The sequence below is a fragment of the Neomonachus schauinslandi genome, chromosome 15 (genome assembly GCF_002201575.2).
Source record: "Neomonachus schauinslandi chromosome 15, ASM220157v2, whole genome shotgun sequence".
Classification (NCBI taxonomy): domain Eukaryota; kingdom Metazoa; phylum Chordata; class Mammalia; order Carnivora; family Phocidae; genus Neomonachus; species Neomonachus schauinslandi.
In genome coordinates this window covers 18,874,385-18,902,320 of record NC_058417.1, presented here as the reverse complement: position 1 = coordinate 18,902,320, position 27,936 = coordinate 18,874,385, and the positions used below count along the sequence as shown (strand labels likewise).

Below are 27,936 nucleotides of genomic sequence, written 5' to 3'. Positions count from 1 at the left end.
GAAGAAGAAAGAGAGAGAGGGGCAGAAGGTATATTGGAGCAAATTATAGCAGAGAACGTCCCTAATTTGGGGAAGGAAACAGGCATCAAAATCCAGGAGGCACAGAGAACCCCTCCCAAAATCAATAAAAATAAGTCAACACCCCAACATCTAATAGTAAAACTTACAAGTCTCAGAGACAAAAAGAAAATCCTGAAAGCAGCTCGGGAGAAGAGATCTGTAACCTGCAATGGTAGAAACATTAGATTGGCAACAGACCTATCCACAGAGACCTGGCAGGCCACAAAGGACTGGCAGGATATATTCAGCCAAGAATACTATATCCAGGGGCACCTGGATGGCTCAGTCGTTAAGCGTCTGCCTTTGGCTCAGGTCATGATCTCAGAGTCCTGGGATTGAGCCCCACATCGGGCTCCCTGCTCAGTGGGAAGCCTGCTTCTCCCTCTCCCTCACTTGTATTCCCTCTCTCGCTGTGTCTCTCTCTGTCAAATAAATAAATAAAATCTTTAAAAAAAAAAAAAAAAAGGAATACTATATCCAGCTAGGCTGTCATTGAAAATAGAAGGAGAGATAAAAAGCTTCCAGGACAAACAAAAACTAAAGGAATTTGCAAACACGAAACCAGCCCTACAGGAAATCTTGAAAGGGGTCCTCTAAGCAAACAGAGAGCCTAAAAGCAACATAGACCAGAAAGAAACACAGACAATATACGGTAACAGTCACCTTACAGGCAATACAATGGCACTAAATTCCTATCTTTCAATAGTTACCCTGAATGTAAATGGGCTAAATGCCCCAATCAAAAGACACAGACTATCAGACTGGATTAAAAAACAAGACCCATCGATATGCTGTCTGCAAGAGACTCATTTTAGAACCAAAGACACCCCCAGATTGAAAGTGAGGGGGTGGAAAACCATTTACCATGCTAATGGACACCAAAAGAAAGCTGGGGTGGCAATCCTTATATCAGACAAATTAGATTTTAAACCAAAGACTGTAATAAGAGATGAGGAAGGACACTATATCCTACTTAAAGGATCTATCCAACAAGAAGATCTAACAATTGTAAATATCTATGCCCCTAACATGGGAGCGGCCAATTATAAGAGGCAATTAATAAGAAAAGCAAAGAAACACATCGACAACAATACAATAATAGTGGGGGACTTTAACACCCCCCTCACTGAAATGGACAGATCGTCTAAGCAAAAGATCAACAAGGAAATAAAGACTTTAAATGACACACTGGACCAAATGGACTTCACAGACATATTCAGAACATTCCATCCCAAAGCAACGGAATACACATTCTTCTCCTGTGCCCATGGAACATTCTCCAGAATCTATCACATCCTAGGTCACAAATGAGATCTCAAATGGTACCAAAAGATTGGGATCATTCCCTGCCTATTTTCAGACCACAATGCTTTGAAACTAGAACTCAATCACAAAAGGAAAGTCGGAAAGAACTCAAATACATGGAGGCTAAAGAGCATCCTACTAAAGAATGAATGGGTCAACCAGGAAATTAAAGAAGAATTTAAAAAATTCATAGAAACCAATGAAAATGAAAACACAACTGTTCAAAATCTTTGGGATGCAGCAAAGGCAGTCCTAAGAGGAAAGTATATAGCAATACAAGCCTTTCTCAAGAAACAAGAAAGGTCTCAAGTACACAACCTAACTCTACACCTAAAGGAGCTGGAGAAAGAACAGCAAATAAAGCCTAAACCCAGCAGGAGAAGAGAAATAATAAAGATCAGAGCAGAAATCAATGAAATAGAAACTAAAAGAACAGTAGAACAGATCAACGAAACTAGGAGCTGGTTCTTTGAAAGAATTAACAAGATTGATAAACCCCTGGCCAGACTTATCAAAAAGGGAAGAGAAAGGACCCAAATCAACAAAATCATGAATGAAAGAGGAGAGATCACAACCAACACCAAAGAAATACAAACAATTATAAGAACATATTATGAGCAACTCTATGCCAGCAAATTAGATAACCTGGAAGAAATGGATGCATTCCTACAGATGTATCAACTACCAAAACTGAACCAGGAAGAAATAGAAAACCTGAACAGACCCATAACCACTAAGGAAATTGAAGCAGTCATCAAAAATCTCCCAAAAAAACAAAAGCCCAGGGCCAGATGGCTTCCCAGGGGAATTCTACCAAACATTTCAAGAAGAATTAATACCTATTCTTCTGAAACTGTTCCAAAAAATAGAAACGGAAGGAAAACTTCCAAACTCGTTTTATGAGGCCACCATTACCTTGATCCCAAAACCAGACAAAGACCCCATCAAAAAGGAGAATTACAGACCAATATCCCTGATGAACATGGATGCAAAAATTCTCACCAAAATACTAGCCAATAGGATCCAACAGTACATTAAAAGGATTATTCACCACAACCAAGTGGGATTTATCCCTGGCCTGCAAGGTTGGTTCAACATCCGCAAATCAATCAACGTGATACAATACATTAACGAAAGAACAAGAATCATAGGATCCTCTCAATAGATGCAGAAAAAGCATTTGACAAAGTATAGCATCCTTTCTTGATCAAAACTCTTCAGAGTATAGGCATAGAGCGTACATACCTCAATATCATAAAAGCCATCTATGAAAAACCTACAGTGAATATCATTCTCAATGGGGAAAAACTGAGAGCTTTCCCCCTAAGGTCAGGAATGCGGCAGGGATGTCCACTATCACCACTGCTATTCAACATAGTATTGGAAGTCCTAGCCACAGCAATCAGACAACAAAAAGAAATCAAAGGCATCCAAATCGGCAAAGAAGAAGTCAAACTCTCACTCTTTGAAGATGATAGGATACTTTATGTGGAAAACCCAAAAGACTCCACTCCAAAACTGCTAGAACTCATACAGGAATTCAGTAAAGTGGCAGGATATAAAATCAATGCACAGAAGTCAGTGGCATTCCTATACACCAACAACAAGACAGAAGAAACAGAAATTAAGGAGTCGATCCCATTTACAATTGCACCCAAAACCATAAGATACCTAGGAATAAATCTAACCAAAGAGGCAAAGGATCTGTACTCAGAAAACTATAAAATACTCATGAAAGAAATTGAGGAAGACACAAAGAAATGGAAAAATGTTCCATGCTCATGGATTGGAACAACAAATATTGTGAACATGTCAATGCTACCTAGAGCAATCTACACATTCAATGCAATCCTCATCAAAATACCATCCACTTTTTTCAAGGAAATGGAACAAATAATCCTAAAATTTGTATGGAACCAGAAAAGACCCCGCATAGCCAGAGGAATGTTGAAAAAGAAAAGCAAAGCTGGCGGCATCATAATTCTGGACTTCCAGCTCTATTAGAAAGCTGTCATCATCAAGACAGTATGGTACTGGCACAAAAACAGACACATAGATCAATGGAACAGAGAGCCCAGAAATGGACCCTCAACTCTATGGTCAACTAATCTTCGACGAAGCAGGAAAGAATGTCCAATGGAAAAAAGACAGTCTCTTCAACAAATGGTGTTGGGAAAATTGGATAGCCACATGCAGAAGAATGAAACTGGACCATTTCCTTACACCACACACAAAAATAGACTCCAAATGGTTGAAAGACCTCAATGTGAGACAGGAGTCCATCAAAATCCTAAAGGAGAACACAGGCAGCAACCTCTTCGACCTCAGCCGCAGCAGCTTCTTCCTAGAAACATCACCAAAGGCAAGGGAAGCCAGGGCAAAAATGAACTATTGGGACTTCATCAAGATAAAAAGCTTTTGCACAGCAAAGGAAACAGTCAACAAAACCAAAAGACAACCGACAGAATGGGAGAAGATATTTGCAAATGACATATCAGATAAAGGGCTAGTATCCAAAATCTATAAAGAACTCATCAAACTCAACACCCAAAGAACAAAGAATCCAATCAAGAAATGGGCAGAAGACATGAACAGACATTTTTCCAAAGAAGACATCCAAATGGCCAACAGACACATGAAAAAGTGCTCAATATCGCTCGGCATCAGGGAAATCCAAATCAAAACCTCAATGAGATACCACCTCACACCAGTCAGAATGGCTAAAATTAACAAGTCAGGAAACGACAGATGTTGGCGGGGATGCGGAGAAAGGGGAACCCTCCTACACTGTTGGTGGGAATGCAAGCTGGTGCAGCCACTCTGGAAAACAGTATGGAGGTTCCTCAAAAAGTTGAAAATAGAGCTACCATACGATCCAGCAATTGCACTACTGGGTATTTACCCCAAAGATACAAAAGTAGGGATCCGAAGGGGTACGTGCACCCTGATGTTTATAGCAGCAATGCCCACAATAGCCAAACCTTGGAAAGAGCCAAGATGTCCATCGACAGATGAATGGATAAAGAAGAGGTGGTATATATATACAATGGAATATTATGCAACCATCAAAAGGAATGAGATCTTGCCATTTGCAACGACGTGGATGGAACTGGAGGGTGTTATGCTGAGCGAAATAAGTCAATCAGAGAAAGACATGTATCATATGACCTCACTGATATGAGGAATTCTTAATCTCACAAAACAAACTGAGGGTTGCTGGAGTGAGAGGTGGCGGGTGGGAGGGATGGGATGACTGGGTGATAGACACTGGGGAGGGTATGTGCTCTGGTAAGCGCTGTGAATTGTGCAAGACTGTTGAATCTCAGATCTGTACCTCTGAAACAAATAATGCAATATATGTTAAGAAAAAAAAAAAAGAAGAAGAAGGTAGCAGGAGGGGAAGAATGAAGGGGAGGAAATCGGAGGGGTAGACGAACCATGAGAGACGATGGACTCTGAAAAACAAACTGAGGGTTCTAGAGGGGAGGGGGGTGGGAGGATGGGTTAGCCTGGTGATGGGTATTGAGGAGGGCATGTTCTGCATGGAGCACTGGGTGTTATGCACAAACAGTGAATCATGGAACACTTCATCTAAAACTAATGATGTAATGTATGGGGATTAACATAACAATAAAAAATTTTTTAAAAATGAACCTTAATGTTAAAAAAAAAAAAAGTCATTCAAATTAGGAGAAGTAAAATGGCCTCTGTTCTCAGATGACACAATCTTATTTGCAGAACACCTTAAACACACACACACCTGTTAGAGCTAGAAAATTTAGCAAAGTTCTAGGATACAAAATCAACATATAAAAATCAGTTGCATTTCTAGACACTAGCAATGAACTATCTAAAAAGGAAAGTAGGAAAACAATTCCACTTATGATAGCATTAAAAAGAACATAATACTTGGGAATTAACCAAGATGGTGAAAGCTTATACAATGAAAACTGTGTTAAAAGAAATTAAAGACATAAATAAATGGAAACACATCCCATGTTCATTGACTAGAAGAGTTAACATTGATAAAATGTCCACAGTACCCAAAACAATCTACAGATTCAATGCAATCCCTATCAAAACCCCAACAGCATTTTTTGTAGAAATAGAAAAAACCCGTCCAGAAATTCATATGGGATATCAAGTAACAAGAAATAGCCCAAACAATCTTGAGAAAGAATAAAGTTGGAAGACTCATACTTCCTGATTTCAAAACTTACTACAAAGCTACAAAAATCAAAACACTGTGGTAATGGTATGAGAACAGACCTATACGCCAATGAAATAGAATAGGAAGTGTAGAAAGAAATCCTTGCATACAGGATCAAATTATTTTCAACAAGTGTGCTAACACCATTCAATGGAGAAAGGACAGTTTTTTGAACAAAAGGTGCAGGGAAAACTGGATATCCATATGCAAAAGAATGAAGCCAGACCTTTCCCTTACCTTATATATAAAAATTAACTCAAAATAGCTCAAAGATCTAAACAGCTAAAACTATAAAACTCCTAGAAGAGAACATAAAAGAAAATCTTTACAACACTGGATTTGGCAATGATTGGATATAAAACCAAAAAAGCACTAGCAACAACAACAAAAAAAAAATGGATAAAGTGGACTTCATCAAAATGAAAAACCTTTGTGTATCAAATGACACTATTAAGAAAGTAAAATGACAGTCCACAGAATGGGATAAAACATTTGCAGATCATATATCTGATAGGCGATTACCATCTATGACATGTAAAGAACTCCTACAACTCAGCAACAACAAAAAATAGCCCAATTAAAAAATGGGCAAAGAACTTTAATAGACACATCTCCAGAGAAGATATACAAATGGCCAATAAGCTTATGAAAAGATGATCAACACTGTTAGTCACTAGAAAGATGCAAATCAGTGCACCTGGCTGCCTCAGTCAGAAGAGCATGCAACTCTTAATGTCAGGGTCATGAGTTCAAGCCCCATGTTGGGTGTAGGGATTACCTAAATATATAAACTTAAAGAAAAAAAAAACTTAAAAAAAAAAAGATGTGAATCAAAACCACAATGGAATACCACTGCACACAAGAAATTTCTAGGAGATAAACAAAATGTGGTATATAACATACAATGGAATATTTATTCAGCCACAATAAGGAATGAAATTCTGATCATGCAACAAAATGGATCAATCTTGAAAATATTATGTTAAATAGTGTGAGCCAGACATATAAGGATAAATATTGTATAATATCACCGATATGAGGTACCTAGAATAGGCAACTGAGAGAAACCAAGAATAGAATAGAGGCTACCAGGGGCTAGGAATAGGGTGAATGAGAAGTCACGTTTAACATACAGAATTTAAGAGGACTAAAAAAAGTTCATTAATAGATAATGGTGATGGTTGCAAAACACTGTGAATGTACTTGACGTACACTTGTACTTGTATATTTAAGGTTATTTTACCACAACATAAATAAGTAAATAAAATTTTAAAAGATAAACTCACATTTATTTTGACCCAGCTCCCACTTTGGAATTTCCTTTTATCAGCCAAAAACACTACTTTGCATATCTCACCTTTAACCCTAAACTTAAAGTTTCAACCCCAACTGGCTCACAGTATCTTCCATATTGCTCACATCTGCCTCTTCATCTTAATTTCTTATCATCACCTGCATCAGTCTTCCACCCTCTAGCTAACTTTTCTGAACATCCATTTTCTTGATCACCCTGGCCTAAACAACTCTGTCTCTCTTTCTAAGTTCTATTCTTACTTCAAGTTCAACTAAGGTTCCACACCTCTTCTTGCAGCACATATAGCCAGCACTATTCTGGCTATATGGACAGGTACTCCTGATATATAGCTTTGCACCCATAAAGAAATAACTGGGAATTCTAGGGAGGCAGCAGTCTAAGCCATCCCTGACTCCCCCTCTCTCTCCTAACTCCTTCATTTCTTGGTTCCTGGGGGATATAGATGTATTTCTCAGGTTCTCTTACAGTTAGATGTGGCCATGTGACAGAGTTCTACCCAATGCAATGTGAATAAAAGTGTGCCATTTCCAGGCGTGGCCCATAAAAATCCTCAGCATGATTTCCCATGTTTTTCCTTCTGGTCAGCAGAATAGAATCAACTTCCACGGAAGCTATGTTTTAAAAATGGCAGAGTCTTTGCTGTCCAAGGTCCTAAGAAATCACAAAGAGGAGGGCTGTCCTGCAGGGCTTTTCAGATCAGCGGCTCATTACTGTTTCGTAAGTATAATAAAGATCACTGTGTGGAGTCATGATACTACCTTCCCTAATGAAATAAAAACACAATAAAATAATAATAACAAAAACTATAAACTGAAAAAGAGACCCACTTTTCATATAGTTCGCAGTCTACAATGTGTAAATGAGAGCCCGATCCGATCTGCTTAGGGTTCTATTTGTTTGTTGTTTGTTCTTTGCTTGCTTTATAATAAAGAGCTAAGTGTGATTACCAATACCTAGGAGGAGTTCTGCCACACTGCCCAGAGTCTATTGGCTACTTAAGGGTTCGGGGAGCTCAGAGAGCTAAACCAAGCATTTCCCACAGCATATTCACAGGGGCCTCTCAAGCCCCTACAGGCATTCTCAAGAGCTACAGAGCAGTTCTACATGCAGTTTTAAACATTTACATTAAATTCTGTACCCTAAAGAAATGATACACATTCTTCTCCAGGACCACAGAACACTTTTTCAAGCAAATATGTACTACCATTTTCTAACCACAATTAAATCTTTAAAAATCACCAAAAATTTTAACAATTTGGAAACTATAAAACATTCTTCTAAATCAAATATGGTATCATCAAGTAAGAGACTAATAGACAAAAAGTCCCAGAAGTTAATAAAGAGACTGACAAAAAAAATTTAAAAAGGAAAGTAAGTAAAGGAAATGAACAGACATGCAAAAGAAAACATGCAAATGACCACAAAACAGAAATGATCCTGAACCTCACTAATCATAAGCAGTAAAATCAGTTACTCTTTTTCATCTCATTGAAGACTGACAACCATGCAGTCCTGGTGAGGATGCAGAAAAACAGGCATTCTGATTCTAATGTGACATGCGATGAATATTGGGGAATGTAAATCTAAGAATAACTATTAAAAATTTTAAATACAGGGGCGTCTGGATGGCTCATTCAGTTGGGTATCCAACTCTTGATTTGGGCTCAGGTCATCATCTCAGGGTCATGAGATCGAGCCCTGCACCAGGCTCTGCACTCAGTGGGGAGTCTGCTTGGGATTCTGTCTCCCCTCTCCTGCTGCCCCTCCTCTCACTTGCACACGGGTGCTGGCACTCTTCTCTCTTTCCCTCTCTAAAATAAATAAAATCTTGGGCGCCTGGGTGGCTCAGTTGGTTAAGCGACTGCCTTCGGCTCAGGTCATGATCCCAGAGTCCCGGGATCGAGTCCCATATTGGGCTCCCTGCTCGGCAGGGAGTCTGCTTCTCCCTCTAACCCTACCCCCTCTTGCACTCTCTCTCTCACTCTCTCTCTCTCAAATAAATAAAATCTTTAAAAAATAAATAAATAAAAATAAATAAATAAATAAATAAAATAAAATAAAATAAATAAAATCTTAAAAAAAAATTTAAATACAAATGCCCTTGACACAGAATCACAGTTTTGGAATTCTACTCTATAGAATTAAAAGCATCAGTTAACAAAAATATATGAACACAGATATTTACTAAAGGATTAAATGTAATGTCAAAAAACTGAAAAAAAATTTAAGTATTCATCCATTCACAGTGAAATGGCTGAGTAAATGAGGCTCATTAGTGTAATAGAATATTACCTAACACTTAAAGGAATGTGTTATCAACTATTCTAAGGAACAGCCAAGATATACTCTTAGGTAAATAAAGCAAGATGCAGAGTAATGTGTATACAATGACTTCATTTTGGGATGCCTGGCTGGCTCAGTCAGTGGAGCATACAGCTCTTGGTCTCAGGGTCATGAGTTCGAGCCCCAGATTGGGTAGAGAGAGTACTTAAAAATATATTATATGACTTCATTTTAAAATATAACCATCACCACACTATGTATGTATGTGTATTTTCATTTGAATGTTTGTATGAGCAAGTAGATACAAAAGGAAGGATACATATCAACTAACCATTAATACTGGTTGGCTCATAAGTAATGTGACTAGGAAAGAGTGAGAATACATTAAAAAAAAAATACTTTTTTTTAATCCAGAAAGATTTTTAAATCTAAGTTTTTTAACCTGGAAAAGTACTAAGAAATATATAAAAGTATATTTCAAAAATCTTGGGATGTTCCAGATACAAAGGTCACATATTATATGATTCCATTTATATGAAATATCCAGAATAGGCAAATCCATAGAGACAGAAAGCAGATCAGTAGTTGCCAGAGTCTAGGTGAGACAGGAGTAAGGAGTGACTGCTAACAGGTACGAGGTTTCTTTCAGGGATGACAAAAATGTTCTTGAATTAGATTGCAGTGACGGTTGCACAACTTTTTGTATATGCTAAAAACCACTGAATTGTACACTTTAGAAGAATGAATTTTATGGTATGTGAATTATATCTCAATAAAATGAATAAATAAAATCTTGGTTAGGAACAGTATGACCAAAAAAGCTAAGAGACAGAAAAAGACAGAGTTGACTACTACAAATTTTAAATATCTAAATAGCAAAAACCAAAACAAAAAAACCCATAAACAAAGTTTAAAAAAAGAAACTAAGTAAAAAGTGTACACACAACACACACCCTACACATCAATAAAGAACAAACAATTCGAGCGCCTGGGTGGCTCACTCGGTTAAGTGTCTGCCTTTGGCTCAGGTCATGATCCCAAAGTCCTGGGATCGAGCCCTGTGTCGGGCTCCCTGCTCAGTGGCGAGTCTCCTTCTCCCTCTCCCTCTGCCTCTGCCCCTCCGCCTACTTGTCCTCTCTCTCTCAAATAAATAAAATCTTAAAAAAAAAAAAAAATTCAATGGAAAATGAGAAATTCATAGAAGATATACAAATAATCAATAAACATTTGGAAAGATGTAGCTGTGATTATTCAAATATAAGTTCACCTAAGAGTAATACTGAATTTATAATAGCTTTTTACCTCTGTTTATTTTCCCAATAAACAGAAACCCTCCCAAAATTTACTCTTTTGACAGGCTCCAAAGCAATCTAACATGAAAAACGGTATCCTCACAATGGAAGAGCGAGGCTACAGACCTAAGTGGAGTACCACAGCATCACAAACTCTAAAGGATTACCTAAGTTCATTTATTTAGCCATCTATTGAATAAATTCCCTATCCAATATTTCTACAAAGTATTGAATCATTCCACTGATTCTGAACATCTCCATCCACAGGCAAGTCATGCAGGAGCCCATTTCATGTTCACTCAGCTAAAAGTATTTCTCCCAAAGTGGCAAAAATAAATAAATAAATAGGAAAAAAAGAAAGAAAGAAAGAAAAATCAATTACCAAAACAAACTGAATACAGAAATTCAAATAAAACAGTAAGATTAACACCCTACCCTGCTCTATTTTTAAAAAATTTTAAGAGTCCCTTAAAATTAGCAGTTGTTATAGTACCAATTTCACTATAGATAGCGTATGTGGTATCCTACCTTCCTAATAAAATGCTATGAAAACTGTTCTAAAATATCTGAAAATAGTTACTAGACAATTTCATTAGCACCAAGTAGATACACCACTAAGTACATGCAAATAACACAAAAGTGATGGATTCTAATAGGGCAACCATTGCTGTAATTGTTAGAGAAACTACGTTTCACTGACAGAAGTATCACTTAGTCTTCTCTGGTATCACTTAGTCTTCTCTGGTAAAAAAAAATGAAACTAAAGAATTGTTTTAAAATAATTAATGAGGGTATCATTTATTTTCCCTTCAAAAGAATTTTTATATGAGTATGTCTCTGCCAAGGCCAGCAAACAAAGAGACCTAAAAGTGATCATAATTAGAAATGGTCCCCTGAATTATTGTGCTTACAGAATATTAAGCCTAAAGTCATACACACCTTGATTAAAATGAACTAGATGACATCTGGACATAATGGAAATAACTTTGCCCTCCTCACCTTATTCATGTTGTTTTCATCAACCACATCCTTGGATATATCCTGGATTATTTCTGGACACAAGATAAGGAGAATGATTTGTAGTGGCCAAACCGCTGCTTTACGTTTGGTGCTTTCAGCAAAACCATCCACCAAGTCAAACAGTTTTTCTGCACACTCTATGTGAAAAATGCAATTAAATGATATTACTAAATGAGAATATCTCTGGCATTAAACTAAAAGCCGGCACTATCCAAAAACCCAAAGGTCAAATTTTTTAAAGATAAACTGGAAGTTCATTTAAACAATTAAATTTCAGGTAAGCAGACAAGCAATATTATATTGTCTATGTATTAAAAGAGCTATTTTGGGGCACCTGGGTGGCTCAGTCAGTTAAGCGTCTGACTTGGTTTTGGCTCAGGTCATGATCTCATGGGTTGTGAGATCAAGCCCACATCAGGCTTTACGCCCAGCTGGAGTCTGCTTGGATATTCTCTTCCTCTGCCCCTGCCCCCGTGCTCTCTCTCGCTCTCATTCTCTTTCAAATAAATAAATAAATCTTTTAAAAATGAATAAAAAAAATAAAAGAGCTATCTTGATCCATCCTAGAAAAGGTTACGTTTCAGAACAGACAAACTTGTGTTTAGTCTCAATGTGCAGGGCCTTTTGCAAAGTGTGATGTACACAAGAAGTAGACTGGACAGCTTCTCACAGGGAATCATCATACTCTCCGGATTCTGTATTCTCTGCATCACAGTTGTATCTCAAGAATTCTAAGTAAGGATATTACTACTTTATACACATCTCCCTAAATACAAAATGAAGCCTCAGAGCACAAAGAGTACTTCTCTACAAAGAAGAGCCATCAAATATCAAATCCACAACTCTAAAGATGAGAGCTTTACTCCAAACTGCTTTTGCAAATTTGCTCAAAGGAAAGAAAAGGATTGAGGGAAATTTTGAAATATAAGAGAAAAATAATATTTCCTATTTGACATCAGCTGACAAGATGTAAAAGCACCTTAACATAAATAATCTGGAAAGTGATAGGCTTTTACCTCATAAGGAAGAGTTTAAAAGATGAATAATCTTATTCTTACCAGCCATATCAGTCTGTGGAATCTGGTATAGCTTTGTAAATTCATCTGGATAATTTTCTACCCAGTTCCAAAATGCCTATAAATAACAAAACATATGCTTTTATATGAAAGCAGGGGTATCTTCAAAATATAGTAAACAAAATGTCACACAACCCCAATTATATTACAAACTTCTCATTTCCTTCATAAGAATACTGTAATGCATGCCTCCTAAATATTAATGTGAAATTATCACTGAAGTCATGACTTTTGATTCAAATAGTAAAGACAGCAATATTTACAAGCAAAATTTAACAAAATTTTAATATCAAAGAGGTTGTAACTTACTTTTTCCAGGCTATTTATAACTGCTAACTGTGCGACCTTCTTTAGGGCTTTAAATTTAAATGCAGTTTCTGGGGGAAAAAAATTTTTTTAATTAACTCTAAGATTAGTTAACACAAATTCAGAGCTACTTGTAAAAACAAACAAATAAACTAACTAAACTTTCCTTTTACATACAAACTTTAGTTCCAGTATTATTTATAAGCAATGTGAAGGTAAAGACAATTAATATAAACCAAAAATTCACTGATTATGTCCACTAAAGACAAATTTGAAAAGCAAACATGCCTTGAATTTCAAAGGTTCTTGGTTTGGCTTTTTTTAATAATAATTGATTTTTAAAGTATAAAACACATGGTCATTGTAGAAAATTTAAAAAATACACAACATTCTAAGGGGAATTTAAAACATCATCCATGATTCGTACCATTCAGAATCACAGGTAACAGTGTGATGAACTTACTTCCATCCCTTTTCGTATGCAAGTATAAGACAAATATATTTACCACAACTGAGATCATAAAGGCTAAACCAAACCTGTTCTCTTCATTTTATGTAGTATCCCCAATTTTTTCCATATCATTAAAAATTCCTCATACATATATGATGACTCTAAATATGATAGTAACTATAACTTAACAATTACAACAAGCCAGGTATTTTTAATCTAATGTATTTCTTTCAAAATCTTAGTATTTTCAGATATTATAAATGAGCAAATTGTGTTTCTGAGGTTACAGATCTAACAAACTATTGAATTGGGTTTCAAAGCCACAGTCTGTTCAAGTATGCTCTGGTGTCTTTCAGCATATTTAAGTCAATATATTAAGTCACTGGTTATTTAAACATTTTCCAATTGTATGTTTAAGATATTTCTAATATATCATTATTATAAATAACACTAATAAACACTTTTATATCCAAATATTTTCCATATTACTGTTCATTTCTTTAGGATAAGATCTAGAAGTAGAATTATCTGGTCAAAGAGATGAATATTTTTTAAGGCTCTTGATAAATATTGCCAAGCTGATTTTCAGAAGGGTTGGGCCAAATGTCACTCACACCAAGCAGCATATGAAAGTAGCCTTATCAACATTCTTGTCATCATAAAACATGTTTTTGTTTTTATTTTGCTAATTTGATTGTTCAAAATAGTGGACTGAACTTTAAAAACAAGACTAAACATTTCTCCATATGAATGTATTAGATATTTTTATTTCCTCTTCCGTAAATGTGTTGTCCCCATCTATAAAAAGATTTATACCTGGAAAAAATGAACCTTCTATAAACTATTTTACTGGTAACAGTCCTTTGGCAGAAAACTCTGCCTAGGGACTTTGCTTGTTTTAACTGAAGTATAATTGACATACAACATTATATTAGTTTCAGGTATATAACATAATGATTCAGTATTTGAATATATTGTGAAATAATCACAATAAGTTTAGTTAACATCCATTACTATATGTAGTTACAAATTTTTTTTCTTGTGATGAGAACTTTTAAGATCTACTCTCTTAGCAACTTTTAAATACGCAATCCAGTACTATTAACTATAGTTCCATGCTGTACATTACATCCCCATGACTTTTTATAACTGGAAGTTTTTACCTTTTGACTCCCTTCGCCTGTTTTTTTTTTTTTTTTTTAAGATTTTTTTTTTTTTTTTTACAGAGAGAGACACAGGGGGAGGGGGAACGGAAGCAGGGGGAGTGGGAGAGGGAGAGGGAGAAGCAGGCTTCCCGCCAAGCAGGGAGCCCGATGCGGGGCTCGATGCCAGGACCCTGGGATCATGACCTGAGCTGAAGGCAGACGCTTAACGACTGAGCCACCCAGGCGCCCCTCCCTTCACCTGTTTTGCTCACTCTCCCATCCCTTGCCTCACATCTGGCAAACACCACTCTGTTCTCCATATCTATGAGCTTGGTTGTTTTTGTTTTTGTTTTTTTAAGATTCCATATATAAGTGAGACATACAATATTTGTCTTTCTCTGTCTGACATATTTCACTTAGCATAATTCCCTCAAGGTCCATCTGTGTTGTCACAAATGGTTAAGATTTCCTCCTTCTTTATGGATGAATAATATTCCATTTTAATATAGAATACACATATTCCATTTTATGTATCTTATATATAAGATATAAAATATATTTTTAAACATATGTATAAACATATATGTACATTTTAAGTACATATATATATTTCACATCTTCTTTATCCATTCATTTATCAATGGATATTGAAGTTGTTTCCATACCTTGGCTATTGTAAAATAATGCTGCAATGAACACCAGGTATATATATCTTCTCAAGTTAATGTTTTCATTTTCTTTGGATAAGTACCAAGAAGTGGAATTGCTGGATCATATGGTAGTTCTCCCTTTAATTTTCTGAGGAACCTCCATACTATTTTGCTTGGCAGCTGTGCCAATTTACATTCCCACCAATAGTGGACATTCTCACCAACTTATTATTTCTTGTTTTGATAACAGCCATTCTAAGAAATGTGAGGAGATACCTCACGTGGTTCTGATTTGCACTTGCCTGATGATGAGTAATGCTGAACATCTTTCATGTACCTGTTGGCCTTCTTTGGAAAAATAGATATTTTTGAGGTCCTCTGCCCATTTTTAATCACAATATGAGGTTTTGTTGCTATTGAGGTGAGAGTTTGTCACATATTTTGTATATTAACCTCTTATTAGATACATGATTTACAAATATTTTCTCCCATTCAGTAAGCTGCCTTCTCATTTTGTTGATGCTTCCTTTGCTGTGCAGAAGCTTTTAATCTGGTATAGTCCCACTTGCTTATTTTTATTTTTGTAGCCTCCTATGGACTTTTAATGGAGGGATACAGGTACTTACTATTTTTATATAAATATCTTTCTAAGAGATGAGTCTTTGAGTAATAAAACTGTCTAAACATTTAAATGTCCTTTTTTCTGGACTTGGAATTGAGTGATTTGTTCTCTAAGTCAGTTTTAAAATGTATTCCTACAACTTCCCTTGCTCTTGCTCTCCTTTGATTTCCAAATAATGGCATTATACTTCAAAGTGCTCTTGAGCCTTTTTGCCTTCCCACGTTCATTAACTTTACCTTTATGGCACCATGAATATGTTACACACAGTAGTCTATTCTTAATTCCAAAGTATATGCCTTTTATTATTCCGGTTGTACAAGTTTCTGACTGGACAGCCAACCCATACCTCAAAGGCAATAGATGTAAAACTAAATTTATCATTTTCTTGGCTATGCTCTTTACTGCTATCAATCCTTCCTTTCCTTTCCCGCATCAATCAGCTTGCTCTGTAATACTTGGTGATACTTCTCTTTAACCTCACATATCTAAATCACCACATGTTAGGTGATGTATTTTATGTACTTTGGTGTACTCTACTTCCTAAATACCATTACCAAATTGGTTATCTACCCTACCCCCATTCCATTAAGACCTGCTCTACCCTCATTTTTCACTCACGTTACTATACAATCAAGTCCCAGAACTTCATGTAAACTTTTGCCATCCTGCAAATTTCAAGCAAAGTGGTATGTCTAAAATAAAATACTGATCCTGCCTTAAAGCCTTTCCATCACTTCCCATGGCCATTTTTTAAAATTATATAACCCATAAGCACAATTGTGTAACAGTTGGCTCTAGAGACAGGCTGATGCGATATGAATCTTCCCGTGCCACTCACTAGCTGTCTGACCTTGAAAATGATACTGATGCCTCAATTTCCTCATCTACATAGGGGATGATAATACTACTATGTGCTTCACAGGGTTCCTGTGAGGATGGATGAGAAAAGGCATGAAACTGCAGAGGATAATGTGTGGCACATGCTGAAAATGCAACAAATATCACTCTGCTTTTATGAACACAATCTGGCCGGCTCTTGTACCTCCATATTTTGCTCTTTTCCTCTTAAATAGTCTTACCCCCAAATACATACCTCTTTCCTCACTATATGCTCACCCTGAGTTTGCCACATTACTTTGCAAATAATTTGGTAATAATATATTTGTCTCATAAACCAGGTCATGAGCTCCGTGGAGACAGATTCAATACTTTATTAATCTTTGTAATCCTAGCACTTAGCATGGTTTTTTGAAGTTTCTTAACAAATGCTGTGCGTTTTATTTATTTATTTTTTATTATGTTCAGGTAGCCAACATATAGGACATCATTAGTTTTTGATGTAGTGTTCAACGATTCATTACTTGTGTATAACACCCAGTGCTCATAAAGTGAACTTAAAACATATTACAGGAAGATACCACTCCTTTCACCATTGTCACCTACAGCCAACTTTTGCTGGCCTATTTAATACTGGCATTTTTATACTTTACACATTTATCAGCTATACTCTAAATTTACATTCATGAGGCGGTTACACTCAATGGGGATAACTTATCACAATAAAAAGAGACATTTATTTACACATTTAGTTTCTCTTATTTGGACATGGGGAACCATTTAAATTAATTATTACAGATTAAACAGTTCTAAGAAAACTGATGTTTTAAACAAGTACCTACTTATGGGCAACCAGGACTAGATTTATTTCTGAAATGTCACTAAACAGTTATGAAAAATCACAAAAATCTGCTTATACTTCTTAAATTTTATACAAAGAGAAAATCTCTAAATTTTATCATCCTTAACTAACATTTAATGATAGACTCTAAGATATTAAAAATTTCAACTGTGAATTGAATTGCGGTTTATTATAGTTTAAAACAATTGTTGTCCACTTAACATAATAGCTAAAATGATCCATTTTATTTCTTTATTAAAGTTACTGAAAGTGATTTAATTGTTGCTCGGTCTTATAATAGTAATGACCTAAAATCGGTAATAGAAATAGAACACAGCCTTATAGTATTGATCTACATAGACATTTTTTCTTTTAAAGATTTTGTTTATTTACTTCAGAGAGAGAGAGGAGAGAGAAAGCACAAAAGCATGAGCTAGGGGCAAGGGGCAGAAGGAGAAGCAGACTCCCCACTGAGCAGGGAGTCTGACATGGGGCTCGATCTCAGGACCCTGAGATCATAACCTGAGCTGAAGGCAGACGCTTAACTGACTGAGCCACCCAGGCGCCCCTAGATATAGCCTTTTTACATCTCTGGTGAAACAGTTACTGAGTTTAAAGCAAATGTTAGGAAAACAATAAACAAGGTGTTTTGACAATTACATTGCAGAACTGTTGAGGTTTTCACAGTTAACATAACTAAATCTTCTTTTAGGTCAGACACTAAAAACATTTTTCATAATTCCTTAATCAATATACAAAGTAAAATTAAAAAGTGTGAATCATATACTGTAAGGATTCACATTTAAATTAGCTAGGCTCCAATATTACACAAAACTAAAACAATTTTTGTGAAGTGAATTTATTTATACTCAGTTTATTAATAATGTTCATTAATATTTTATTTAATTAACACTTTCATGCTAATCACAAAAATTCTCTCAATTCCTTGAGACTGTTTTTTTTCTTTGTTTATTTATTTATTTATTTTATTCTTATGTTAATCCCCATATATTACATCATTAGTTTTAGATGAAGTGTTCCATGATTCATTGTTTGTGCATAACACCCAGTGCTCCATGCAGAATGTGCCCTCCTCAAAACCCACCACCAGGCTAACCCATCCTCCCACCCCCCTCCCCTCTAGAACCCTCAGTTTGTTTTTCAGAGTCCATCGTCTCTCATGGTTCGTCTACCCCTCTGATTTCCCCTGCTTCATTCTTCCCCTCCCGCTACCTTCTTCTTCTTCTTCTTTTTTTTTCTTAACATATATTGCATTATTTGTTTCAGAGGTACAGATCTGAGATTCAACAGTCTTGCACAATTCACAGCGCTTACCAGAGCACATACCCTCCCCAGTGTCTATCACCCAGTCACCCCATCCCTCCCACCCCACCCCCCACTCCAGCAACCCTCAGTGTTTCCTGCAATTAAGAATTCCTCATATCAGTGAGATCATATGATACATGTCTTTCTCTGTTTGACTTATTTCACTCAACATAATACCCTCCAGTTCCATCCACGTCGTTGCAAATGGCAAGATCTCATTCCTTTTGATGGCTGCATAATATTCCATTGTATATATATACCACCTCTTCTTTATCCATTCATCTGTCAATGGACATCTTGGCTCTTTCCACAGTTTGGCTATTGTGGACATTGCTGCTATAAACATCGGGGTGCACGTACCCCTTCGGATCCCTACTTTTGTATCTTTGGGGTAAATACCCAGTAGTGCAATTGCTGGATCGTATGGTAGCTCTATTTTCAACTTTTTGAGGAACCTCCATACAGTTTTCCAGAGTGGCTGCACCAGCTTGCATTCCCACCAACAGTGTAGGAGGGTTCCCCTTTCTCTGCATCCCCGCCAACATCTGTCGTTTCCTGACTTGTTAATTTTAGCCATTCTGACTGGTGTGAGGTGGTATCTCATTGAGGTTTTGATTTGGATTTCCCTGATGCCGAGCGATGTTGAGCACTTTTTCATGTGTCTGTTGGCCATTTGGATGTCTTCTTTGGAAAAATGTCTGTTCATGTCTTCTGCCCATTTCTTGATTGGATTCTTTGTTCTTCGGGTGTTGAGTTTGATGAGTTCTTTATAGATTTTGGATACTAGCCCTTTATCTGATATGTCATTTGCAAATATCTTCTCCCATTCTGTCGGTTGTCTTTTGGTTTTGTTGACGGTTTCCTTTGCTTTGCAAAAGCTTTTTATCTTGATGAAGTCCCAATAGTTCATTTTTGCCCTGGCTTCCCTTGCCTTTGGCGATGTTTCTAGGAAGAAGTTGCTGCGGCTGAGGTCAAAGAGGTTGCTGCCTGTGTTCTCCTCTAGGATTTTGATGGACTCCTGTCTCACATTGAGGTCTTTCAACCATTTGGAGTCTATTTTTGTGTGTGGTGTAAGGAAATGGTCCAGTTTCATTCTTCTGCATGTGGCTGTCCAATTTTCCCAACACCATTTGTTGAAGAGACTGTCTTTGTTCAATTGGACATTCTTTCCTGCTTTGTCAAAGATGAGTTGACCATAGAGTTGAGGGTCCATTTCTGGGCTCTCTATTCTGTTCCATTGATCTATGTGTCTGTTTTTGTGCCAGTACCATGCTGTCTTGATGATGACAGCTTTGTAATACAGCTGGAAGTCCGGAATTGTGATGCCGCCGGCTTTGCTTTTCTTTTTCAACATTCCTCTGGCTATGCGGGGTCTTTTCTGGTTCCATACAAATTTTAGGATTATTTGTTCCATTTCTTTGAAAAAAAGTGGATGGTATTTTGATGGGGATTGCATTGAATGTGTAGATTGCTCTAGGTAGCATTGACATCTTCACAATATTTCTTCTTCCAATCCATGAGCATGGAACATTTTTCCATTTCTTTGTGTCTTCCTCAATTTCTTTCATGAGTATTTTATAGTTTTCTGAGTACAGATCCTTTGTCTCTTTGGTTAGATTTATTCCTAGGTATCTTATGGTTTTGGGTGCAATTGTAAATGGGATCGACTCCTTAATTTCTGTTTCTTTTGTCTTGTTGTTGGTGTATAGGAATGCCACTGACTTCTGTGCATTGATTTTATATCCTGCCACTTTACTGAATTCCTGTATGAGTTCTAGCAGTTTTGGGGTGGAGTCTTTTGGGTTTTCCACATAAAGTATCCTATCATCTGCAGAGAGTGAGAGTTTGACTTCTTCTTTGCCAATTTGGATGCCTTTGATTTCTTTTTGTTGTCTGATTGCTGTGGCTAGGACTTCCAATACTATGTTGAATAGCAGTGGTGATAGTGGACATCCCTGCCGCGTTCCTGACCTTAGGGGGAAAGCTCTCAGTTTTTCCCCATTGAGAATGATATTCACTGTAGGTTTATCATAGATGGCTTTTATGATATTGAGGTATGTACCCTCTATGCCTATACTCTGAAGAGTTTTGATCAAGAAAGGATGCTGTACTTTGTCCAAAGCTTTTTCTGCATCTATTGAGAGGATCCTATGATTCTTGTTCTTTCTTTTGTTAATGTATTGTATCACATTGATTGATTTGCGGATGTTGAACCAACCTTGCAGCCCAGGGATAAATCCCACTTGGTCGTGGTGAATAATCCTTTTAATGTACTGTTGGATCCTATTGGCTAGTATTTTGGTGAGAATTTTTGCATCCATGTTCATCAGGGATATTGGTCTGTAATTCTCCTTTTGGATGGGGTCTTTGTCTGGTTTTGGGATCAAGGTAATGGTGGCCTCATAAAACAAGTTTGGAAGTTTTCCTTCCATTTCTATTTTTTGGAACAGTTTCAGAAGAATAGGTATTAATTCTTCTTGAAATGTTTGGTAGAATTCCCCTGGGAAGCCATCTGGCCCTGGGCTTTTGTTTGTTGGGAGATTTTTGATGACTGCTTCAATTTCCTTAGTGGTTATAGGTCTGTTCAGGCTTCCTATTTCTTCCTGGTTCAGTTTTGGTAGTTGATACATCTGTAGGAATGCATCCATTTCTTCCAGGTTATCTAATTTGCTGGCATAGAGTTGCTCATAATATGTTCTTATAATTGTTTGTATTTCTTTGGTGTTGGTTGTGATCTCTCCTCTTTCATTCATGATTTTGTTGATTTGGGTCCTTTCTCTTTTCTTTTTAAGTCTGGCCAGGGGTTTATCAATCTTGTTAATTCTTTCAAAGAACCAGCTCCTAGTTTCATTGATCTGTTCTACTGTTCTTTTAGTTTCTATTTCATTGATTTCTGCTCTGATCTTTATTATTTCTCTTCTCCTGCTGGGTTTAGGCTTTATTTGCTGTTCTTTCTCCAGCTCCTTTAGGTGTAGAGTTAGGTTGTGTACTTGAGACCTTTCTTGTTTCTTGAGAAAGGCTTGTATTGCTATATACTTTCCTCTTAGGACTGCCTTTGCTGCATCCCAAAGATTTTGAACAGTTGTGTTTTCATTTTCATTGGTTTCTATGAATTTTTTAAATTCTTCTTTAATTTCCTGGTTGACCCATTCATTCTTTAGTAGGATGCTCTTTAGCCTCCATGTATTTGAGTTCTTTCCGACTTTCCTTTTGTGATTGAGTTCTAGTTTCAAAGCATTGTGGTCTGAAAATAGGCAGGGAATGATCCCAATCTTTTGGTACCATTTGAGATCTCATTTGTGACCTAGGATGTGATAGATTCTGGAGAATGTTCCATGGGCACAGGAGAAGAATGTGTATTCCGTTGCTTTGGGATGGAATGTTCTGAATATGTCTGTGAAGTCCATTTGGTCCAGTGTGTCATTTAAAGTCTTTATTTCCTTGTTGATCTTTTGCTTAGATGATCTGTCCATTTCAGTGAGGGGGGTGTTAAAGTCCCCCACTATTATTGTATTGTTGTTGATGTGTTTCTTTGCTTTTCTTATTAATTGCCTCTTATAATTGGCCGCTCCCATGTTAGGGGCATAGATATTTACAATTGTTAGATCTTCTTGTTGGATAGATCCTTTAAGTAGGATATAGTGTCCTTCCTCATCTCTTATTACAGTCTTTGGTTTAAAATCTAATTTGTCTGATATAAGGATTGCCACCCCAGCTTTCTTTTGGTGTCCATTAGCATGGTAAATGGTTTTCCACCCCCTCACTTTCAATCTGGGGGTGTCTTTGGTTCTAAAATGAGTCTCTTGCAGACAGCATATCGATGGGTCTTGTTTTTTAATCCAATCTGATAGCCTGTGTCTTTTGATTGGGGCATTTAGCCCATTTACATTCAGGGTAACTATTGAAAGATAGGAATTTAGTGCCATTGTATTGCCTGTAAGGTGACTGTTACCGTATATTGTCTGTGTTCCTTTCTGGTCTATGTTGCTTTTAGGCTCTCTCTTTGCTTAGATGACCCCTTTCAAGATTTCCTGTAGGGCTGGTTTTGTGTTTGCAAATTCCTTTAGTTTTTGTTTGTCCTGGAAGCTTTTTTTTTTTTTTTAAAGATTTTATTTATTTATTTGAGACAGAGAGAATGAGAGAGACAGAGAGCACATGAGAGGGGGAAGGGTCAGAGGGAGAAGCAGGCTCCCTGCCGAGCAGGGAGCCCGATGCGGGACTCGATCCCGGGACTCCAGGATCATGACCTGAGCCGAAGGCAGTCGCCCAACCAACTGAGCCACCCAGGCGCCCTGTCCTGGAAGCTTTTGATCTCTCCTTCAATTTTTAATGACAGCCTAGCTGGATATAGTATTCTTGGCTGCATATTTTTCTCATTTAGTGCTCTGAATATATCCTGCCAGTCCTTTCTGGCCTGCCAGGTCTCTGCGGATAGGTCTGTTGCCAATCTAATGTTTCTACCCTTGTAGGTTACATATCTCTTCTCCCGAGCTGCTTTCAGGATTTTCTCTTTGTCTATGAGACTCGTAAGTTTTACTATTAGATGTCAGGGTGTTGACCTATTTTTATTGATTTTGAGAGGGGTTCTCTGTGCTTCCTGGATTTTCATGCCTGTTTCCTTCCCCAAATTAGGGAAGTTCTCTGCTATAATTTGCTCCATTATACCTTCTGCCCCTCTCTCTCTTTCTTCTTCTTCTGGGATCCCAATTATTCTAATGTTGTTTCGTCTTATGGTATCGCTTATCTCTCAAATTCTGCCCTCGTGATCCAGTAGTTGTTTATCTCTCTTTTTCTCAGCTTCTTTATTTTCCATCATTTCATCTTCTATATTACTGATTCTCTCTTCTGCCTCATTTATTCTAGCAGTTAGCGCCCCCATTTTTGATTGCACCTCATTAATAGCCTTTTTGATTTCTACTTGGTTGGATTTTAGTTCTTTTACTTCTCCAGAAAGGGTTTCTCTAATAACTTCCATATTTTTTTCAAGCCCAGCCAGTATCTTTAAAGTGATGATTCTGAACTCTAGATCTGACATCGTACTAATGTCCATATGTATTGACTAGGTCCCTGGCAGTCGGTACTACCTCTTGTTCTTTTTATTGAGGTGATTTTTTCCGTCTTGACATTTTGTGCAGAGGAGAATAGATGAATAACAAAATGCTAGCAGAGTAACAACGTCCCCAGAAAATATACTCTAAACAAATCAGAAAAGACCTGAAGCAGTGGGAAAAGAAAGGGAAAGAGAGAAAAAAGAAAAAGAAAAAAAAAGATAAAAACAAAAACAAATAAAACAAAACAACAACAACAACAAAAAAAAACCAGAATGTGATCAAATATGATCAGGCTGGTATATAGATCAGTGCCACACACTAGATTTGGGGTGTATTTTGGTCTTTTAGAAGAAAGTGCCTCCCAAAATTTTAAAGAAAGAAAAACTTATATATGTATAAAAATAAGGGTTGATATGATGAAGGGATGGAATATGACTGTAAAGATGGAAATTATAAAAAATTTTATAAAAGGAATTGATAAGAAGTTGTTTGAAAAAAGAAAGAAGAGGATTTAAAAAAAGAATAAAGAAAAAGAAAAAAAAAAGGGAGAGGATGTGATCAGGCAGGGGAATAGAAAACACCATATACTAGAGATTTAGGGCATATTTTAATCTGTTAGAAGAAACTATCTCAAAATTTTAAAGAGAGAACAACTTATATATATAAGCCAAAATTACGGGTAACTACTATGAAGGGATAGAATATGACTCTAAAAATGAAAAATAAAAATGTTTTTTTTAAAAAAAAAGGGATTGATAAGATGTTGGTTGAAAAAGGGAAAAAGAAAAATTCAAAAAGAAAAAAAAAGACAAAAAGACAGTTAAAAAAAAATTAACTTTGAAAGACTAAACAATCATGGTAAAAAAGCCATGAATTCTATGTGCAGTAGTCCCCTAGTGCTGGAGTTCTGCCGTTCTCATTGATCGGTAAACTTGGTCTTGGCTGGCTGTTCTCACTGATCTTCTGGGGAGGGGCCTGTTGCCGTGGTTTCCAAATGTCTCTGCCGGAGGCGGAATTGCCCCGCCCTTGCCCCCTCCCAGCTAAGTAATCTGCTCCGATTTGCTCTCCGGGGCTTTTGTTCCCTGCGAGCTTTCCGTACAGCTTTGGAGGCGGAGCGTGAAAATGGCGGCCTCCCAATCTCCGCCCCGGAGGAGCCGAGAACTCGGGCCCCGCTTCTCAGTGAGCCCCCAGAGAAAAGCCGTCAATCACCCCCGTCTCCCCGGTCTCCGCCGCACTCCGTGCTCGCCCGACCTGTGACTGCGCGTCTCTATCTCTGGCACCCGACCCCGGGTGGAGTCTCCAAACCCAGCAGATCCCTGCGGTGCACTCCCGCGCGGCTCCTCCCGGGGGAGGAAGGTGAGTCTCCCCGGGTCTGCCGCTTGTTGGGTCCCTGCTGGAGGAGCAGTGGCCCGACTGTGCCGCGGATCACGGTTTATGGCAACCCCGAGCTGAGAGCCCGCGCCTGGGCTCCGCCTCTGCAGCCGGCTTCCCTGCTCCGTTACCTGGGAGCTCTGCCACACTCAGGCACCCCCGGTCTTTCTGTGACCCCGAGGGTCCTGAGACCACACTGTCCCGGAGGGTTCCACCCCCCCGCTTAGCCACCAGAGTGACGTCCCTCGGCGGAGCAGACTTTTAAATGTTCCGATTTTGTGCTCCGGGGCTCTATCACTTGCCAGAAGCGGCCGACGGAGGCCCCTCCCCCGCCGTCTATCCTCCCGAATATCGCCTCGGATTCACTTCTCCGCACGTCCTACCTTCCAGAAAGTGGTCACTTTTCTGTTCAGAGAGTTGTTGCTATTACTTTCTTCGATCTCCTGTTGGGTTTGTAGGTGTTCAGAATGGTTTGATCCCTATCCAGCTGAATTCCTGAGAGGAGACGAAATCCAGGTCTCCTACTCCTCCGCCATCTTGCTCCGCCCCCCCTTGAGACTGTTTATTTTAATCAACATAATCTTGCAAAGCATTTTCCAAAGTTTTAAAATCACATATTAAGGGGCGCCTGGGTGGCACAGTCGGTTAAGTGTCCCACTCTTGGTTTCAGCTGGTGCCATGATCTCGGGTCATGGGAGCAAGCCCACATCTGGCTCAAGCTCAGCGCAGAGTCTGCTTGGATTTCTCTCTCTCTTCCCCTTTGCCCCTTCCCCCCCCCCCCCCCTCACTCTCTGAAGTAAATCTTTAAAAAATAAATGAAATCACATATTAAGCATTATAATGTCACCAGATGGGAATATAACTGAAATGTTCTACAAGGAAGCAAAAAGCACTGAAAAGGTAAGAGACTAATTCTGCAAAGTCAGTCAGAAAGTCAGTAACAGACGTGAAAACACAAGTATCAGAAATGAGATGCCCATCTCAATTCCTCCTATTGTCATAAAATCACAATCTTCTGGTTCCATTCTGCAATGGAACTTTGATATCCTGCTAAACAATCTGCTTTTAGCACTACAACAGCTAAACAGATAACTTCTATAACCTATAACTATCCTTAAGAAATAAAATTCTAGAAAAATTAAGTAACAGCCCCTGTATGTTCTCTTTGTTAAAGCAAAACTTGTAGTTGAACAAAACTTTCCATTACCAAGATTTAAGATACTCATCTTTTTGTTTTCAAAGGCTCAAAAATTATTGAACCATTAAGCATTATTATCCATTTCACAAGGACATTTGCATTATAAAATCCACTTTGATGTTCTAGTTCAACACAATTAGGACAATTCATACATTCAAACACTGGTTTTTCACTCACAGTGATTAGTTTCAAATATATCTTACATTTAAACTTACCCTTTAGTAGTCGTTTTAATTTTGCACAATCCACATTGATATACTGTAACAATTCTATATCATGAACATCAACATTGTCTTCTGAACAAACAGTCAATTCCTGTAATCTGAAAAGTAAAAACCAAAAATAATTTACTATCTTAAGTTCAAAATTCTGAACTGAATAGATTCTTCTCACCCCAATGATGAGTTTATAAGAAAAAATATACATAAAAAAATAAGACAATAGGGGCACCTGGGTGGCTCAGATGGTTAAGCGTCTGCCTTCGGCCCAGGTCATGATCCCAGGGTCCTGGGATCGAGCCCCACATCGGGCTCCTGGCTCAGCGGGGAGTTTGCTTCTCCCTCTCCCTCTGCCTTTCTCCCTGCTCATGTTTTCTCTCTCTTTCTGTCTCTCTCTCTCTCTCTCTCTCTTTGTCTCAAATGAATTAATAAAATCTTTAAAAAAATACATTTAAAAAAATAAATAAGACAATAAATACTCCTTATAAAATTTACAGGTACATAACTACCTGGGAGATATGATAAAAGAAGCCAAGATAATCCAGTAGACTTCACTGTGTATACATAAATCAAATCATTATGTTGTACACCTCAAATTTATACAATTTATCTAAACAAAAAAATCACAGCATGCAGAGAACTACTGAAGCAGAGAGATACATAAGTATTTGAAATACCAGTCTCTGTGCTATGTGTATTTTTAAAATTTTTCTGTAATGAAAATAAATTTATTAACTTCTGATTACATCAATTAGACTTCAGAAACATAAATGGTATTTTATCTACATCTATAGGATACATTTACTTCATATTGAAAAAATGAGTAAGCATTTATTCCTTGTACTTTTCGCAATCTATATGTGTATTTATGTGATTATTTGATTAATGTCCCTCCCTCACAAAACTTATTCTTGTAAAGACAAGAATCTTTCCAAACCCCAAATTTCCCTTATACTAAATATGAAGTTACCACAAAAGCAGAAAAATTTAACACTTAACAAAAATAGATTTTGTTAAACTCACAAAAAAATTCACTTAAGTCTGAATAAAACTTTTCCTCCATCTCTCACTAACAACCACAGAAGTCAGATTTTCTTTTATTATTTTATTTGCTTGCTTTATTTATAGTCAATTCAATTAATTAACATGTAACGTATTATTGCTTTCAGATAGACGTCAGTGATTCATCAGTCTTATATAATATACAGTGCTCATTACATCACATGCCCTCCTTAACGCACATCACCCAGTTACACCATCCTCCAACCTCCCTCGGCTCGAGCAACCCTCAGTTTGTTTCCTATGGTTAAGAGTCTCTTATGGGGGATACCTGGGTGGCTCAGTCAGTTAAGTGTCTAC

General features: G+C 37.4%; 1 protein-coding gene across 1 annotated transcript in view; it reads right to left on the bottom strand.

The window, feature by feature from the left end:
- Positions 1–27,936, bottom strand: part of NF1 (neurofibromin 1) — a 293,241-nt gene that overhangs the window by 192,918 nt on the left and 72,387 nt on the right. Inside the window, 4 exon segments of the mRNA XM_021704331.2 lie at positions 11,465–11,622; positions 12,544–12,619; positions 12,871–12,938; positions 26,575–26,681. Coding sequence (XP_021560006.1) covers positions 11,465–11,622; positions 12,544–12,619; positions 12,871–12,938; positions 26,575–26,681 — 409 coding nt within the window.